At 42.9% G+C, this 12,858-nt stretch overlaps 1 protein-coding gene across 1 annotated transcript in view; it reads left to right on the top strand.

The window, feature by feature from the left end:
• The first annotated feature begins 450 nt into the window (after positions 1 to 450).
• Positions 451 to 12,858, top strand: part of LOC137637535 (iron-sulfur cluster assembly 2 homolog, mitochondrial) — a 53,946-nt gene continuing 41,538 nt past the window's right edge. The window contains exon 1 of the mRNA XM_068369695.1: positions 451 to 578. Within this exon, the coding sequence (XP_068225796.1) occupies positions 490 to 578 (89 nt within the window). The 5' untranslated portion in view covers positions 451 to 489. The remainder of the gene's footprint in view (positions 579 to 12,858) is intronic.

The raw sequence follows: 12,858 nt of genomic DNA, 5'->3' as shown, positions 1-12,858 counted from the left end.
ATATAGTATTGATTTTCCAATCTAATATGGAGTAATAATTCTTAATATGATAAATATATAATAATAATTCAATAATAATATATAAAAATTAAGAAAATAATAATTCTAATACGCCATATGAACGAAAATATAAAAAATAAACGAAAACATCTGAAAAATTTGGTTTCTCATCTCTGTGTCATTTGGACCTGCCAATGTTATGCTCAGGGGTGCCATCCGTACGACAATTATCATACATGTACGATTATTTTAGGTCCAGTACGATGGACGATACATACCTTAGGTATATACATATGTGTGCGTTTGTGTTTAATTAAACAATTATACCACAATATCATGAAATACGTCAATCATGTAACTCCTTAATAATTATATTGAAACTATGTACGATAATTTTGGTTGAAAATACGACAATTTTAAGGCTCCCGTACGATAATCCAGTCGAAATAATCTGGCAACCCCGATTTTGCTGCTCCAGTCGAAGTGGTCATGGCATCGGTTACACAACTCAGGGGAAAATTATCGAAATTTGTGCTCTATCCTCGTTGTAGGTATTCCACGTGCTATGCGATTAATAGGTGAGTATTAACAGTTTTATTGTTATAAATATAAAATGATAAATGCAGGGGAATTGTTAATAATATAAAAAATGCGATAGACATTCCCCCTATCTCTGACGATGTGTTGTTTATATTTACGATGTTTACATCCAAGGCCTTGTTTACATCTGTCATAAATTGTCATACATCATTGAAACCTGGTTAGGTGTAGGTATTAGCAAGAGGGAATGAGTTAACATTGAAACTTTGAGATATTCCCAGCTATTTCATAACTAGCATTCAAAATGACGTAATATCTGGCATGGCTTATGTTCTCCTAGCTTTAATTTACAACGTAGTTTATTAATAGTAATAAGACTTACAATCAATGCTAGTATGTATAGGCAAGGCTTGCAGGACTTAAAGATATTTTTATATTTAGGATAATTTGTGGGCCTTAGTAAAGTTGTCAGGCAGCTTAACCTAACCTGATAGATCCTTAATACCGCAATACTATTTTATTTATTGCACCCCTCCCCCCTTTCAAGATACTAATTTGGTATATATTAACACCAAAACTGCCTGGATGTATGCTGAAATGTATTCTTAACCCTTTTACCCCCTGGCTATTTGGAAATTTCCAACCCTTAACCCCCAGGGGGTTATTTTTTTCCCAGCACATTTTGCAGTATATGTTTTTTAAATTGCTCTAACAACCTTAATTTTTGTCATAGAGAGGTCAGGTTGGTCTCATTTTCTTGGAAAATGCCTGAATTTTCTAAAAAAAATTATCAAAAATATGAAAAAAAAAAATTTTTATAGCATTTTTTTGCAAGGACGTACCGGTACGTCCATGGGGGTAAAGGGATGGGTTTTGTGAAACGTACCAGTACGTCCTTTGGGGGTAAAAGGGTTAATATATACACACTTTTCTTACTACCGTACTATGGGTTGATTTTTGTGTGCCCCCCCAAGCTACTTATTTAGTATATATTAATATTAACACTGTCTGGATATACGTTGAATCATATTTAATCTCCAGACACTTTCCTTTCCACCCCATTACAAATTGATTCCCCCCCCACTAAAATTGCTACCAAATTAATATATATTAACAACGCCCTCTCTATGTACGGTGAAACGTGTTAATAACCTTTAGGCACTTCTCTCTTAATCCTTTTACCCCCAAAGGACGTACTGGTACGTTTCACAAAAGCCATCCCTTTACCCCCATGGACGTACCGGTACGTCCTTGCAAAAAATGCAATAAAAATTTGTTTTTCATATTTTTGATAATTTTTTGAGAAAATTCAGGCATTTTCCAAGAGAATGAGACCAACCTGACCTCTCTATGACAAAAATTAAGGCTGTTAGAGCAATTTAAAGACAATATACTGCAAAATGTGCTGGGAAAAAAATAACCCCCTGGGGGTTAAGGGTTGGAAATTTCCAAATACCCCGGGGGTAAAAGGGTTAATCTTTTTTTTATATGTCATATGGAGAAATGCTAAAATGACCAGCAGTCGTCCATTTCATGAAGCGAACTCCTGTTTGACTAGAAATTGTATTATCTTATAAATCATTTACTCCAATTTTATTTTAAACAGAATTGACTGTTAAAGTGTTGTGCTGTTATAAAATGTTACGTATTCAAACTGTGGTAGTTACGGTATTTTTAGGGAAAACATCCCATTATGAGAAGCCACAAGACATTTGGGGTGTGTGTATGTATGTATGATAACGGTCACCTGTATGTAATATCATGTCTAACTTAGAATACGGCAGTGTAAGAGGGGTTGCAGGAGTGTGTGAACTTCCCCCCCCCCCTCTTAGGTAAGTAGGTAAGGACATGGCTTGTAGCGTAAATTAGGTTAGTGCATGTCCATTTTTAATGAACTTGTGAGCAATTGGCCACTGATTTAAAAAGGCTCCAGACATTTTAGCCCTTTTACCCCCACCATAAGGTTAAATTTCGAGCACATTTTGCTATATAATTTTTTAAAATTGCTCTATCAGGCTTAATTTTTGTCCTAGAGAGGTCAGGTTGGTCTCATTCTTTTGGAAAATGCCTGAAGTTTCTCGCAAAATTATCAAAAAAATGTGAAAATATGTAATCAACAGTGTTTTGCAAGAACGTACCGGTACGTCCTTTAGGGGTGAAAGTGTTAAAGACCAAGAAATACTGCTATCTCTGACAACAATAGCTCTTTTTTTTATTTTTTAGGAAAAAAAACATGTCGTGGAAAAATGCTCCCTTTCAATCTTTAATTAATCTCTTCCTTTACCATAACCGAGACCAATCAGACTGCAAGGTAAGACCCGTAGGTTAAGGTAAATTACAGCATTCTAAGGGTAGAATGAATGGGAGCGTAGCACCCTCCAGTAGGTAAGGCCATGGTGTCCTAAGTTAGGTTAGGTGGGGAAACCTTAGTTTACCTTGTATGTTTGTTTCCCCGGTGAAATATGATTTTTTAAGGTATGAAAATACATTTGAAATAGAGTCTTTCAGTCGAGAAACATGCCAAGTGCCATTTTTAAAAAGTGTCAGAAATCGCGATTGAAAATTGCCTATTATCAATCGCGAATTACTTGGTAAATATAATAGCTAGGAGTTTCATATTTGTTATAAATATAAAATTTGCTACTATTTATAACAAATATGAAACTCCTAGCTATTATATTTACCGAGTAATTCGCGATTGAAAATTGGCAAATTTCAATCGCGATTTCTGACACTTTTTAAAAATGGCACTTGGCATGTTTCTCGACTGAAAGACTCAATTGTAAATGGCAAATTTAAAAATTGAAAACCATTTTCTTAGGGATGAATTGTTCGTTAGCGACAAAAGTTACGCATAAGAAAGTGATTTGACTCGAATAGTGTCAAGAGGATATGAATATCATCGTGTATACGAGCGTTTAAGTCATTACTTTTTACCGACAACCAGACATTAGGCCGATAACTGAACCATTGTCCTTATTGTGGTAACAGATTCAGGAGGAAATTCTTTTAACCCTTTTACCCGCGGGGTATTTGGAAATTTCCAACCCTTAACCCCCAAGGGGTTATTTTTTTCCCAGCACATTTTGCAGTATATATTTTTTAAATTGCTCTAACAGCCTTAATTTTTGTCATAGAGAGGTCAGGTTGGTCTCATTCTCTTGGAAAATGCCTAAATTTTCTAAAAAGAATTATCAAAAAATATGAAAAACAAAATTTTTATAGCTTTTTTTTTGCAAGAACGTACCGGTACGTCCATGGGGGTAAAGGGATGGCTTTTGTGAAACGTACCAGTACGTCCTTTGGGGGTAAAAGGGTTAAATAAATTAGAATATTGGATACTATTTCAACTTTCAATAACAATTTGAATGGTGGCAGTGTAGAGGCAGAAGATGACTCATCAATTTTACAATAGCTTACTTCAAAATAGCAAATATTTATTTTAGTAATGTTACTATTCCTAAAATATTTTATTTTTCCTTATTTCCTTTCCTCACTGGGCTATTTTACCTGTTGGGGCCCCTGGGCTTATAGCATCCTGCTTTTCCAACTAGGGTTGTAGCTTAACATATAATAATAATAATGGAAGATTTACCAAGGCTTAAAAGGTTTGGTTGTACACGTATGCTATGTAATAAAATAAATCTTACTAAATGACATGTGTTGATAAACAACATAATTCACCTATTCATTTTGCATTTGTTCCGATATGAATACATTTACAAACCATATCTCTTTTTCTGGGTCGACCTGTGGCGGCCGGTGAAAAGAGTCCTTCTTATATATCTTTTCTGATAAAACCTTCCAATTATACCAGAGAAAGATAAAAGCATGGAATGCTGAGGTTACAACCCTCGCGCGAGCACCTTTTGGGGGTCGTGTATAAAGCAAAGGCGCGTGAAAACCACTATTCACAGGTTGTCTTCCATTTAGTTAATTCCTTCGTCAAACGGATGGGCCGATACAAAGGCCCTAGCCAACCGCCAGCGCCACACCACCCACGCCACGACGCGAGCGCCATCTGAACAACATCCTTCTTTTTGGACTGCTAGAATAGTGTGTAATTTGTGGTGCTCTCGACCTTTTTTTTAACATTCGTGGATTTATTTTGTCATGTCCGAAGCTCCATCTTCACACATTCCAATGAGGTGGTTCTAGTTAGTGTGCAAAGCTCGTACTTTTGATTTTGGTCGGAATCTGTACAGACGTAGGCCTACTTATTGCTGCCTTGTGTGCTTGTTAACTCTTTGCTTTTTTTATTTAGAAATGAATAAATGTTGTAGAATAAAGTCTTGCTCAAGGGATATTTTAAAGGAAGAGGATGAGGGTTTTCAGTTGTTTTCCCACATGCTGTAAATGTGTGACTGTTTTGTGTGCAAACCTGCCATTCTTCAATTTATCAATGTTCCTGTTGTTAGTGTGGCCATACTGTGACAGCAACATCAAAACAACCTAAGAAATTTTGGACATTCCTTAAATGTCGACAATGTGAGCCTCAGGCATTTGTCACTCTTGAAACATTGCTATTACTCTGTCGGAAAAGGGGGGGTTTTGCTACCGCCAAGTGTTTAATAGGAAGGGCCCCACCCTTCTAGCCCATGCAGTGGTTTCTTCACCCATGGGGAAGTACTAAGGGTATATCACCTGTAAATGTTGTCTCTGATGTTACAAAAAGTCCCCCCATGTGAACTTTGTCATTGGCTTGCACGACCCCTTAACTGGTAAACTTCCAGTTCCTCCTTCTCTACCTCATCGTCATTAGATTCTTCAGGTGTTGCTACTTGTAAAAGAACAGGTATAAGACATCACCAAAAAAGTCTTGTACATACATACATATACCAAAGGCACTTCCCCCAATTTTGAGGGGTAGCCGACATCAACAAGAAACAAAACAAAAAAGGGGACCTCTACTCTCTACGTTCCTCCAGCCTAACCAGGGACTCAGCCGAGTTCAGCTGGTACTGCTAGGGTGCCACACCCCAACCTCCCTTGTAATCCATAATAATTTACTTTCCTTCCCTCCTTATCAACAGGGTTATGGTGATCTGGTGGTAGTATCCTTGCATGGTGATTGCCCGACTAGGGTTTGAGTCCCACTCAAATTCGTTAGTTCCTTGAGTCGCTGCAACCTTAACATCCGTGTGAGCTAGGGGAGCTGGTTTACCTGCTGAGTCATCAGTAGCCATTGCCTGGCCCACCTTGGTCCTAGCATGGGTGGAGAGGGGGCTTGACACTGATCAGTCTTTAGGACATTGTCCTGCTTTATAGGACAATGTCACTGTCCTTGGCCTCTGCCATTCATGAGCAGCCTTTAAATATGTGCAATCCATAATAATTTTCTTTTCTTCCTTCCTTACCAACATGTAGTCAATTTATATATCATTTTATCCACTTTTATTATTTGCAGACTGATTAACCCTTTCACCCCAAAAAGGACGTACCGGTACGTTCTTGCAAAACACTGTTAATTACATGTTTTTGCATATTTTTGATAATTTTACGAGGAATTTCGGGCATTTTCCAAATGAATGAGACCAAATTGACCTCTCTAGGACAAAAATTAAGCCTGTTCGAGCAATTTAAAAAAAACATATAGCAAAATGTGCTCGAAATGTAACCTTAGGGTGGAGGTAAAAGGGTTAATAGGAGTCTTGTACAGTTAGACTCCAAATGACCTGCACTAGGAATAGACGGTGCAGTGCCAAGAACCGTCTCATCCTGAGGAGGTGTTACGGTACAAGGTATGGGCGCACATGCCAAACCGAGCCAGCCCTCTCATGTGGGATGAACAGCACAGGCCCCTCTTCTCTCCTTTTTCTGGACTATCAGCCGATCTTGCTCTCTCTTTCATATGGGAGAGAGAGACAGAGGCAGTACTGTATATGCTGGAAACTATCCCGCACTGACTTGATTCATTCTCTGAGCTTACACATAACCTAAAATGCTGATATCCTTAAACAATATTTTCCATTTAGAAATAAAGGAAATATATTCAGTGCATTACACATGTCCATAAATATACATACTGTTTACAGTATAGTACACTGAAATTTAAAGGTATGTACAGTAGTAGTCATTAATGTTAAAATTATAATCCCTAACATCCGAAAGGATTACTTATTAGTAATTCACAATAAAAAAAACATTTAAATACAGTGTAGTGACAAATTAAATGTCGCAAGGAGGGGTGTGAGCTAAAGCGAGTTAAAATGAAGTCGATATATAAAACACTGCGTGGGTGGTGATTTTTGTGCATCGCGTGCTTGTCTCATTAGTAATTGTCTACTAAAAATGCCCATATAGCCGAAAATTGTTGCTCGCAACCCGAAGAAGGAGTCGTCAAAGTTAAAGAGGATCAATCAGCCAGAATTTAGTGTGACTGACCGATCTCTCCCTCTGCACGCGAAGGAGGATAGTACGTACCAAGAACGTACCCATCTTCAGGAAGGTGTCTTAATGCACAGTACAGGTGCTTAAGCGTCCGCTACCTTTGCTTGTCCCCTGTACAGGACCAAGCTGACGCACCTCCTCGTGGGCATTTGTGGGACATTCCTACCCAAATAGAAAGCAGGTCACTCATGCTGAAGGAGAAACCTACGTTCGGTCTTCTGAATCATACAAGTGACAGGATCATTCCTAACGTGAGTTTGAAGATTATCCATGGTCTCGTGAACAATCCCTTTGTCATCGGTTATTGCGAGATCGTTCTCCATGAGCTCTGTCGCTGTGATATCAGTAACCACTCGATCAGTCTCCCTGCGATTGGAAACCTCACGCACATTTTTCGTATGATCACGGGTTTCAAATCACCAGGGAACGAGATCACCCGTCATCTGTTCCATCCAACTTTGTCCTTTCAGGTGTGAAGGCTGTGACCTTCTTGGCACACTAGTGAGCCAACTGTATCCTGAAGAGGAGGCCACTTCACCTGGTAGGTGGAGCAAGAGGAGGCACTATCCCTAAGGAATGCCCTAGTGCTGGAGACAGGAAAACTTTTCCTAAAGAATGCCACGAAGATTAAGTTGGAGATGTGGAAGGCGAGCCAAGACTCCCTTATCCATCGGGCAGTTACCTTAGAGAGCCCAGGCCCTTCAGAGGCAATAAATGCAGGACTTTTAAACACCACCACACCTTTGGCATAGGCGCTGAAGGGGACTTTGGCATCCTTCAGAGCCCCATCTGCAACTCAAGCCTCTTCTTCCTTGAAGAAGTGTGTGGATGGGACACGACCCCTTCGTCCCCCAACTGTCCAGTTGAGGAAAAGGTGGCGGAAGTTGGCATTCCCTCCCCTCAACTACCGCCCTCTCTTTAGATCTAGTTTGTCCTGCAGATATCATTCAAGATGGAGATAGCAGACACCGTACGATCTGCCATCAGTTAAGAATTTGTGCTTTCTGTGAACCCGAAGGATGCATGCATCCAGATAACCATCCACAGGTCCTATAAAAAGTACAGTACCTCCACTTCGTAGTGTACCGGTTCTAACCCATGTGCTTCAAACCGTCTACTGCTCTCTAAGCGTTTATGCTTGTCTCTACTTGGGCCCACGTAAATGGGATTCACCTTTCGAGAGATCTCGATAATTTTCTGATCCTGTCCTTTAAGAGGCTGTTGTTCCAGGATGGATTCAGAATACTTTTCATTTGCCATAATCTGAAGATTGTAATCAATCGGGAAAAGTCCAGTCTCATACTCGAGCAGGGATGAAGCACATGGGCATGCAGATAGACACAACAATAGTGTGTAGTGGAGTCATCCCATCGGATCATCGTATCAGCACTCGGGCAGCGCACCCATTCTTGAGCAATCAAGAACTACTGGCTTGACACTGACAATGTCTTTTAAGTCATCTTTTGTCATTGAAGAAGCTTGTTCCACACAGTTGTCTCTACCAGCAATCACTCGAGTGGTGTTAGAAGCATCACTGGTCAGCAGCCATCGATCTCCCTTATCATGGGTTCCAGTGGCGCAAGAAGTAAAGGACGATCTGGTCTGGTGGCTGAAGCCAAAAACTTCGCCTGGGGAGCTCCACTTGACTCCGCCCTCCAGAAATGCTGTTCACACCAGCATCCAAGTAATGGTGGGGCATATTCATGAGAAACCAAACCGCCTCGGGAATATTGTCCACACTAAAAAAGCACCTGCATATAGACCTGCTGGAAATGCAAGCTTTCCAACGGAGTTTGCTAAGGCACTGGGTAGCGTTGATAAGCGACAATACTACTGTCATATTTTACAACAACAAACAAACAGATCCTTTTAGATGCAATAAGCAACGCGTTAGGGCTGTCATCAAGGTTCATCCGAACAAGAGGAATGTTTTAGCCGATGTGATCAGTCACCAGAGACGCGGTGTAGGGTCAGAGTGGTCCCTACATCGAGAATGCCTTCCAACACCCTTAAATAATCTAGATGCTTTTCCTCCCTTCTACCAGATTTGCTGATTACTTGACTGACAGTTCCTTCTACCAGATTCGCCGATTACTCGACTGACAGTTCCTTCTACCAGATTCGCCGATTACTCGACTGACAGTTCCTTCTACCAGATTCGCCGATTACTCGACTGACAGTTCCTTCTACCAGATTCGCCGATTACTCGACTGACAGTTCCTTCTACCAGATTCGCCGATTACTCGACTGACAGTTCCTTCTTCCAGATTCGCCGATTACTCGACTGACAGTTCCTTCTACCAGATTCGCCGATTACTCGACTGACAGTTGACGGCATCAGGTTTTGTTAAACAAATATCGGACCGATTGTAAAGCCGTTGTACAACGAGTATACTGTAGTACGTAGTTCAGTGAGGAGTACTGTACCTGTAATGGTAATGTAACCATAGCCACCCTGAGAAGATACTGCTAAATACTTAATAAAATTCCCAGAAGGGCACCTGACAGCGTACCACACCAACGCTTTGATTGTAGCAAGCTCCGCAACCCAGAGGTGGCACAGAACTACAAGGAGGCCTGCGAACGTCACCTCGCAGACCCCGTGGGTCAGGCCACTGTTGAGTACCACTGGACCACCCTCAGAAACGCCATGGCCCGTGCCAAGGAGGAAACACTAGGCTACACCACCAAGAAACGGCAGGATTGGTTCGATGAGAATGATGCTACCATCTCTCTTCTCATTGAAACCAAACGACAAGCACGCCTGACTTTAGAAAACCAACCAACAGCAGCTAACAAATGTGCTCACAAGGTGGCTGAAGCTGATTGCCAAAGAGGGATCCGTGAAGCCCAGAACACCTAGTGGCAAAGAAAAGCTGCAGAAATACAGAGTTTCGCTGACCAACGTGACCTGCGCAGCTTCTATGCAGCTACAAAGGAAATATTCGGTCCCACACGGTCATCAGTGGGCGGCCTGAAGGACGCGGATGGGGCCACGACCATCACCGACAGCGAGGGCATCCTGGCCAGGTGGAGGTCTCACTTTGAGAACCTCCTCAATGACCAAGCAGATACCCCAGACGATCTCCTACGAATGACCCCGCAGCATCCCGTCCGTCACTGGATGGCACTACCACCCTCCATACAGGACTTCAACAAGGCCCTGCAGCGCATGAAGCTCGGCAAAGCCCCAGGGCCAGACAACATCCCGTTGGAGCTCCTCACTCACGGTGGCCCTGGGTTGAGGAACCGTTTGATGCTCCTTATACTGAAAATATGGGAGACCAAGACCCTCCCCAGTGACTTCCGCAATGCAAACATCATTACCATCTTCAAGAAGGGAGACAGGGAGAACTGTAACAACTACCGGGGAATATCACTACTAAGCATCGCGAGTAAGATTTTCGCTCGGATTCTCCTTGACCGCCTCCTTATTCTCGCAGAAGACGTCCTGCCAGAGTCCCAGTGCGGCTTTCGACCTTCCCGCGGGACCATAGACATGATCTTCTGCGCACGACAACTACGAGAGAAGAGCCTCGAACAACAACAGCCCATAATGTTCATCTTCTGGGATTTGAAAAAGGCCTTCGACAAAGTACCTCGACCTGCCATGTGGGCTGTCCTCAAAAGATATGGCTGCCCACCCGATTTTGTCAAGCTGGTGCGTGCCCTCCATGACGGAATGGTTGGGAGAGTCTGCCACCAGAACTCTCTTTCAGGCCCATTCCCCATTAACGGCGGCCTGAAGCAGGGCTGTGTTCTGGCCCCAACGTGTTTCTCACTATACACCGCAATAATGCTCAACGAGATTCCCCCAGACACACCCTCAGTCGACCTACGTTTCCGCATGGATGGAAGCGTTTTCAACCTCGCTAGACTCCGCGCCAGAACCAAGACCACCTTGTGTGCAGTGCGAGAACTGCAGTATGCTGACGACAATGCCACCCCAGGTCAGACGGCAGAGGACCTGCAGTCGTTAGCTGATGCATACAACTCTGCCTACGAACGTTTTGGGATGCAAGTCAACACAGACAAAACCAAGACCCTCGTCCAACATCCACCAGGACTGATGCTCCCGAACTTCAATACCACCAGTGAATGGCCAACCGTTAGAACAGGTGGACCAGTTCTCCTACCTAGGGAGCATCCTAACATCAGCTCCCACAAGCAAAAAGGACGTGGAGAACAGGATCAGGGCAGCCCACTCCGCCTTTGGCCGACTCAGCTGCCGCGTATTTAACAACCACGCACTGACAATGACCACCAAAATAATGGTATTCAGGGTAGCAGTCCTCTCCACGATCCTGTATGCACGTGAAACATGGCCGCTATATAGAAGCGATATTAAAAACCTAGATCGCTTCCAACAAATGAAACTGAGGCAGATCTTGAAAATCCCCTGGGAGAGCCACACCACCAACATTGAAGTCTTAGAACGTGCCTCGCTGACCAGCGTGGAGGCCACCATTATCCACCACCGCCTCCGCTGGATAGGACAAGTGCATAGGATGGATCCATCTAGGCTCCCAAAGAAGATATTCTACGGAGAACTGACCCAGGGCACCAGACCACGAGGAGCCCCGAAAATGCGCTATAAAGATCAACTAAAGCGCACCCTGGCTCTAACTGACATCGATCCTTCCTCATGGGAAGAAACAGCCAGGGACAGGAAAACCTGGAGGAGTACAGTACACCATGGCACCGTGGACTTCGAGGAGAGGAGGAGGCTAGGAGGAGAAGAAGGAGAGAGCGATTAGAACAGCCCCGCCCACCACCTACCCTCCCTTGTGAACACTGTTCGCGACTCTTCCACCACAGACTAGGACTTAACAGCCACATCAGACATAAGCAATCACCCCAAAGATAGGAGGCTGATGGCTAACGACAGAACCCAATACTCGGACACGAGTGGGCGCCGACGACGATAATAAAATTCATTTGGTGTAGATAGTTGAGAGCCTAATGTTTGTATAGTAGCAGGTTTGGTAAATAATAATATTTCATTAATATTTAGTTGTTCTTTCATGAATACAAACCCTCGTCCTTTTGTAGGAGTACGATTTGTGCTGCTGGAAACTCGGTTGTTAAGATTTTATAACAAGGTGTCACTAGTTATAGGTGGGTGGCAGGGATGCGCCCCCCCCCCCCCCCCTCTGGCCAGCTACCTGAATAACCACTTTGACTTTAGCCGCTAAGGTGTAGAGAAGTAATTTGACCACTAACTCTTTCCAGTGTGATTAGTTGATTTTGAGAATGGAAACAACTACGATTTTGGCTGGAAGTATGGAAAGTTTATGACCTTTAGTGCAGTGGAACCCCATTAATTGTTCCCTTCTTACAGGGGTCGCGACTATGAGAAGTCAGTGCCCTACAAGGAATGTAAATCATGACCATCATAGCAGTTGAGTTCAGCATGAGGAGGAAAAGGCTACGCAAGATACTTCTCCGAGGTTGGCGTCGAAGTCGAAGAGTTCCGTTAAACCTCTCTCCTTTCTCTGGTACTCAGGCTTTTGAACCTTTTTTCACCCCTCCCTGATAGGGTGTAGGAGATGTACGGTGATCTAATTAACCTCAACGTAAGCTCTGAAAGAGTTGGTCCTACCCAATTTCCAGATGGTTCAGAGTGAGCCTGACAATTAGAGATAGTGCCTTAAGGATACCGTCCTTAGGGTCGGAGAGCATCCTGTCAACAGAGACACTTACGTTAGCATTAGCAACCTCTAAACATAGAATTTCCTCACTCGATCCCTTTTCCTGACACCCCTGCAGAGGAGAAGGCTGACATGATCTGCTCAGGTCTACCAGAGACCTTTGAAGGTGCAGTTGATGACAGATCTTTATCTTCTGCATTGAATCTTGATGGGTAAGAGCCTACTAGGAAGTGCCTTTGGTCTTCCTTTCCTAGTCCGGTGCCCTCGAATAATTCAC

Source organism: Palaemon carinicauda, unplaced genomic scaffold (genome assembly GCF_036898095.1).
Source record: "Palaemon carinicauda isolate YSFRI2023 unplaced genomic scaffold, ASM3689809v2 scaffold82, whole genome shotgun sequence".
NCBI classification, from domain to species: Eukaryota; Metazoa; Arthropoda; class Malacostraca; order Decapoda; family Palaemonidae; genus Palaemon; species Palaemon carinicauda.
This window is presented reverse-complemented; position numbering and strand designations above follow the sequence as displayed.